This window comes from Nannospalax galili, unplaced genomic scaffold, assembly GCF_000622305.1.
Source record: "Nannospalax galili isolate Female #2095 unplaced genomic scaffold, S.galili_v1.0 scaffold1488, whole genome shotgun sequence".
Taxonomy (NCBI): domain Eukaryota; kingdom Metazoa; phylum Chordata; class Mammalia; order Rodentia; family Spalacidae; genus Nannospalax; species Nannospalax galili.
Window position 1 is genome coordinate 895,788 of NW_008358859.1, and position 6,746 is coordinate 902,533.

The following is a 6,746-nucleotide window of genomic DNA, read 5'->3' on the forward strand; positions in this document are numbered from 1 at the left end:
TTTAAAAAAAATTTTTTTTAAAGTACACCAGTGTTGTGCAGTGTCCACGGAGGTCAGAAGAGGGTGTTGGATACCCTGGAACTGAAGTTATAGACAATTACTAGCTGCCATGTAGGTGCTGGGAATCAAGCCTGGATCCTCTGCAAGAGCAGCCAGTGCTCTTAACTGTTGCTGAGCATCTCTCCAGCCCTAAGAGAAGTAGGATCTTAAAAGAAATCTTTTTCTCAGAGCAGCAGGTCTCAATGGTGGGCTTAAACTATTCGCTAAGCCGGGGCTACAGAAACGGCTCAGCAGCTAAGAGCACTGGCTGCTCCTGCAGAGGACCTGTGTTCAATTCCCAGCACCCACATAGCAGCTAACAACTGTCCATAATTCCAGTTCCCGGGAATCCAACGCCTTCTTCTGACCTCTGCAGCCATTGCACAAGTGTACACTTACACATATGCAGGCAAAACACATACACATAAAATAAATGGTGGCACACATGGTGGCACACGCCTTTAATCCCAGCACTTGGGAGGCAGAGGCAGGCCAGCCTGGTCTTCATAGCAAGATCTAGGCCAGGTGGGGCTATAAGGAGAGCCTGTCTCAAAAACACACACGAAAAAAAAACTTTTTAAAAAAGTATTTGCTGGGGCTGGAGAGATGGCTCAGCAGTTAAGAGCACTGAATGCTCTTGCAGAGGACCCCGGTTCAATTCCCAGCACCCACTCCAGTTCCAGGGGAATCCAAAGCTCTCTGATCTGACCTCTGCGGCATTGCACTACACAGGTGCACTCACTTACGTGCAGGTAATACACGCATACACATAAAATAAAAATAATAAAATATTTTTTAATGGGTGCACTCACTTACGTGCAGGTAATACACGCATACAAATAAAAATAATAAAATATTTTTTAAAGTATTTGCTAAGCCATTCAAGAAAGAGATGTATGGCCACCTGGGGTCTGCTGTTCCATTCACAGAGCACAGGCAGAGTGGACTTAGTGTGCTAACTCCAAGGGCCCTAGGCTTCCAGAATGGGTGAGAACTAGCTTAAAGTCACCAGTTCCCTCAGGAGAAGCTGCCTGTGCTGTGATGCTTTTAGCCAGGCGCTGGCTTTTCCTCTCCGGCTCTGACAGTCTCAGACAGCATCTCCCAGTGGAAGGTGATTTCATCCACACCATAAACCTGCCGCTGGGTGGAAGCTCATTGCCAGAGATCTCTTAGAGATCCTCTGGGTTACTCACTGCAGCTCCACATCAGCACCTGTTGCTTCACCTGCACACTGTGTACATCATGGAGCCGCCGTCTTTCCTTCAACTTCACAGCCAGCCTCAAATTGGTCTTTCGCAGCTGCTTCACCTGCCTCAGCTCTCCGGCTGTCACAGAACTGAAGGGTCAGGGCCTGCTCCAGACGAGGCTTTGGCTTAAGGAACTGCTGTGGCTGGTTTGATCTTCCTTGAGACTAGCTGTCAGGTTGTTTTATTTTCTTATCATTCATGTGAAAGCCAGTGGGGCTGGGGATATAGCTGAATTGGTAGGGTGTTTACCTAGCATGCACAGGCCCTCGGTTCAATCCTCAGCACCCCATAAACCAGGCATGGGATTGCATATGCTGATAATTCCAACACTTAGAAGGTAGAGGCAGGAGACTTAGAAGTTCAAATTCAGGCCAGGGAGATGGCTCAGCCAGTAAAGAAACTTGCCAAGAAGCCTGACGACCCGAGTTCAACCCCCAGAGTCCACATGGTAGAAAAAGGGTCCACTCCTGCAAGCTGTCCTCTCACCTCCACACATGTCCAGGCACACACTCATATGCATACCCTCCCACACACAAATAATTAATTAATTTAAAAGACATTCAAGGCTGGGCGTGGTGGCACACGCCTTTAATCCCAGCACTCCGGGAGGCAGAGGCAGGTGGATCTCTGTGAGCTTGAGGCCAGCCTGGTCTACATAGTGAGTTCCAGGACACAGTTGGGGCTACAGGGAGACCCTGCCTCAAAAAGACCGGAAAAAAAAAAAAAAAAAGACATTCGGGCTAGAGAGATGGCTCAGCAGTTAAGAACGCTGGTTGTTTTTACAGAAGACCCAGGTTTGAATCCCAGCACCCATATGGCAGCTAACAACTGTCCGTAACTCCAGTTCCAGGGGATCTGACAGCCTCTTCTGTCTTCCGTGGGCATTGCATGACATGGGTGCACTTACCTACATGCAGGCAATACAAGCATACACATAAAATAAAAATAATAAATAAAATATTAAAAAAGAAAAGAAAGAGTGCGACATGGGACACAGCCATGTTCTGCTACAGCCACCCGCATGGCCAGGCCAGCATGCCCCTTGCTCTAGCTTGCCGGCTTGGCCGAGTCGGAAGTAAGGGTGCCTCTTCTGGGTTCTCTGACCTCACTGATGGAGCCTGTGCTCACATCTGCCCACAGTGGGGCCCCGGCTATCCACCTACTCTCTCTAAATGGGCTGGGATCTGTCTCTGCTCTGCCCAGAGAAGCACACAGGGCACTGGCTGAGACCCACAGCCAGCAGAGGCTGTGCACTGCAGTCCCTGCAGGGAGCCCTCTGGGCTTGCCACAGCACACAGCTGCCCAGACAGAGCACTTTCCCTCTCCCCCTGGCTGGACTTCAAAGAAAATGTCAGGTCCCTCAGGGCTGTCAGAAGACGACAGCCTGAAGAGGCACTGAGTTCTAAAGCCAGAGAACCTGCCTGCTCTGCTCGTCCTGCCCAGTCTGTGGGGCCACTTCCTGCCACACACCTCCAGGTATGCACCAGGCCCCAGCAATATGCAGGGCCTTCTGGGTTTCAGACTCAGACTCACTTCACAGCGCTGAGGCACAGAAAGCCTTAGCCCTTTGTCCACAGCCACCAGAGTTCACTCGGGCAGAAATGAGCTAGGCCCAGGGCTGGTCGACTCCCACGTCAGCTCTTATACATCGTGATAAACTACGACCCCACACACGCATGGAGTGTTTCCGACCTCAAGCAGGCTAACGGGGCTGAAGATGTGTCCCTGTGCAGGCCAGGGCTCCTAGGGATCCAGAGTAGAATGTGACGAGCGGTCCTTCAGCTGGCTAGCAGCTGGTTTCCCACCCTCCTCTCTTAGGCCAAAGCCAAACCTTACCCCTAGGGGCCCCAAGCAGGGGTGACTGTGCCATAGCCCCCAGAGGATCATCCGAGGCCTGATGGGCAAGGCAAGGGAGGGCTGCAGACCCAGGCTTCATGTGAATTCCTTTCCTGACCCACACTGTTGTGGCCCTGGGGAGACTCAGGTCTTATATGCAATCCTAGCCCAGCTGACGAGGGCCCGGGCACTTACCCCGTTCTGGCTGTTGCAATGCCGGGTGCTAATGATGGCACCTGCCTCCTCAATCATCTTCAGGATGGTTCCTCCATGGACATTGCCGGCCACGTTAGGCTTCATGTGAATTCCTTTCCTGACCCACACTGTTGTGGCCCTGGGGAGACTCAGGTCTTATATGCAATCCTAGCCCAGCTGACGAGGGCCCGGGCACTTACCCCGTTCTGGCTGTTGCAATGCCGGGTGCTAATGATGGCACCTGCCTCCTCAATCATCTTCAGGATGGTTCCTCCATGGACATTGCCGGCCACGTTGGCATCATCTGGCCGCATGATCCTATGGCAGGAGAGAAAAGTGAGATGAGTCTCTTTGAGGGGAACTACAGCAATGACCCGCAAGGACTGGAGCAGGCTTCCAGAGGAAGGACAAGACCTTTCCACCCATCTGGGCTCTGTCCCAATGAGTCCACCAGGGTTAATCTGGCATATCCCAAAAGGGCTATACAGTCCTCTTTCCAGAGGACCTTCCCCTCAAGGTCATGGTACCTGCCTGTCTGTAGAAGTCTACCCTGGCTAGAAGGGCTGATAGCAATGACTTCCCCAAGGCCACTAGGCAAGGAGATGGCTCAGCTGCTGGAGTTCCCAGAGAGTATGTGGCAGGTTCTTCAGGGCCAGGTCTCTCCAACGACAGCTGAGTGCATAAGAACAGGAGACAGAGGCCCCAGGAGCTAATCCAGGACCAGCACCCCGTCAGACAGAGAGCCCAGGAGCTAATCCAGGGACCAGCACTGTCAGACAGAGAGCCCAGGAGCTAATCCCAGGACCAGCACCCTGTCAGACAGAGACTCCAGGAGCTAATCCCAGGACCAGCACCCCATCAGACAGAGACCCCAGGAGCTAATCCCAGGACCAGCACCCTGTCAGACAGAGACTCCAGGAGCTAATCCCAGGACCAGCACCCCGTCAGACAAGAGACCCCAGGAGCTAATCCCAGGACCAGCACCCCGTCAGACAGAGACCCCAGGAGCTAATCCCAGGACCAGCACTCTGTCAGGAGGCCCAAAGAAGCTGGGTCATTGAAGCTGTTCTGAAAATTAGGCACAGGTCACAGCTTCAAGACCTCTAGGCTCTATCAGCACACATCAACTGGCTCTGGCCTGCCATGTAGTGGGGAGATCCCCAGGCAGCCCAAGGTGGCACACAGGGCCCAGAGTTAAGAGCTGGGAGCTTTCCGGGTCAGAGAGAGTGAACATGGGCTCTACCTCAATATGGAGACATGCCCTTGTCTCCCCTTAAGGATTAATCAAGTGGGGCAGGTCAGGGACCTGGCTAGGGGACCACCCCTACCTAGGCAGGCAGGTAACCTTAAAATAATGCACTTTTCCTTCCGAGAATTCCCACTTCCTAGTGCAGCCCCTACCAGCCACCATGAGGTTCTGCTGGGTCTGCCCACGGTGGTGGTTTCCTCAGAAAAGTCAACTACTACTTCTGAGTCTCTCTTTTTTTGGGGGGATGCTGGCCTGAGCCTTAGCAGGCCTTTAAATGCCCTAATTAACCCTGTGGGCTTCCCTGCTCTAACTCTAAAGCTCCCCTCCTGCTGGGTGTGGCGGTGCATACCATTGGGAGGTGGAGCTCTGTGAGATTCAGATCAGCCTGGTCCAGATAGTGGGTAACAGGCCAGCTGAGGCTACAGGAAAACCTTGTCTCAAAGACCAAAACAAATAAAAAAGTGAAAAATGACCCTGATTTGACGGCTCTGCTGGCATTCCCCAAGACGCAGAGAGCGCACCTGCCCCTGCACCCCTAAATGGCATCGGAAACGTTGCCTTATTTCCCCAGAGGGAAGCCCTGCTATAGAGGGTTCCTGAGGCTGCAGGAACGCTCTAGAATTCAGCCAGCACCTTCAGTGCCCCATCTCAGCAGAGCCTGGCACCTTCCTAGACACCACCTGGCTAACAACACTCACCCTCAGAGCGAAAGCCTATGGGTCTGCTGCCAACTGTGGCTCACCTAGTCCCTTCTAGCCCTGCCCATTGGTATGGGGTCCCAGCCCAGTTCCCTCAGGTCTGGCGCCTGCCAAGTCCTCCTACAGCAGCTGTTAGACCGAATAAGGGGCCCTGCCCCAGCTCTGACCAGCTGTGTATCCACAGGGCACACTGCCAAACTCAAGCCTTCCCTTCACCTGTGACCCTGACATCACAGCAGTGCTGCCTCAGCTCCCTACAGGAAGGTGACAAACCAGGAATGCACAGGGCACCTTCGCCCAGTGAGGTGTCCACACACAGCAGGTACCCAGCACATGTCAGCCAATGTTTCTCTCTTCTTTAAGTACTCGGGCAACATGGCTAGTAGCTCCAAGAAAGAGCCAGAAAATACCATTTTCCAGAGCAAATGGACACTCACTCACACAACAAGCACTCTATCACTGCCACCTACCTCAAAGCCATCCCTTTGCCAAGTGAAATGTGGCTCTGACAACCAGGCCTGCCTGGTGCCAGGGTGAGGGGCCACCAGAGTGGCAGCACATGGTGACCCCACCATCGCTCGAGCATGAAGGGAGAGCCACAGAAGTGGGCGGGAGGCAACCACGACCAAGTCCATTGTATGTATGAAGGAAGTTCTAAAGGATTCTAGCTTATGCCAGTAAGGGGAGAAGCTGGTTTTTTGTTTTGGTTTGTTTTTTATTTATTTTTTTAATTTTTACAAAAATTTTGAGAATTTCATACATGCATATAAGGTGTTTTGATCAAATCCATGCCCACTCCCTCCCCTCCAACATTCCCCCTCTGAAGAGGTAACCCTAAAAGCTTCTAAGGATTAGATACAAGCTCCCAAATACTTTAGATGTTTTTGGCCTTGGAACAGAGTGTGTTGCTAACAGGCCCAAGGACATTTTGACTTTTAGCCAAGAAACTGGTTATATTTCTTTGGGGTCTTTTTACTTATTGGGTTCTTCCTCATTTTCCTTTCTTCCAAGGCTGGACTAGTTGGCTTGGAAGAGTGGCTGGATACTCAGGTGAGGGTCCAGTGACCCTGCTTGGCCCTCCTTTAATGAATGAGCACAACCATCAACAAGCCCAATTGTGACTATGTTTAGAAATAAGTCTCAGCTGAAGTTGTGATGATGGTAGTTACTTCATGCAGAAGGGACTGCTGTATAGCATCATCTTATTAAAAGGACCTGGAATTTTAAAGGAGTTGGTGCTAGGAGCCACATAGGAGGGAGAACATATGTCATTTGTTTTTCTGAGTCTATGTTACTTCACTTAGTATAACAGTTTCTAGATCCATCCATTTACCTGCGAATTTCATTATTTCACCTTTCTTTACTGCTGAACAGAACTCCATTGTGTAAATATACCACATTTTTGTTAACCACTCGTCAGTTGAGGGACACTTAGGTTGCTTCCATCTCTTAGCTATTGTGAAAAGAGCAGCAACAAACATG

The 6,746-nt window shown here is 51.3% G+C and overlaps 1 protein-coding gene across 1 annotated transcript in view; it reads right to left on the reverse strand.

The window, feature by feature from the left end:
- Positions 1-6,746, reverse strand: part of Acot7 (acyl-CoA thioesterase 7) — a 128,340-nt gene that overhangs the window by 77,667 nt on the left and 43,927 nt on the right. The window contains exon 2 of the mRNA XM_008822411.2: positions 3,518-3,635. Within this exon, the coding sequence (XP_008820633.1) occupies positions 3,518-3,635 (118 nt within the window). The remainder of the gene's footprint in view (positions 1-3,517; positions 3,636-6,746) is intronic.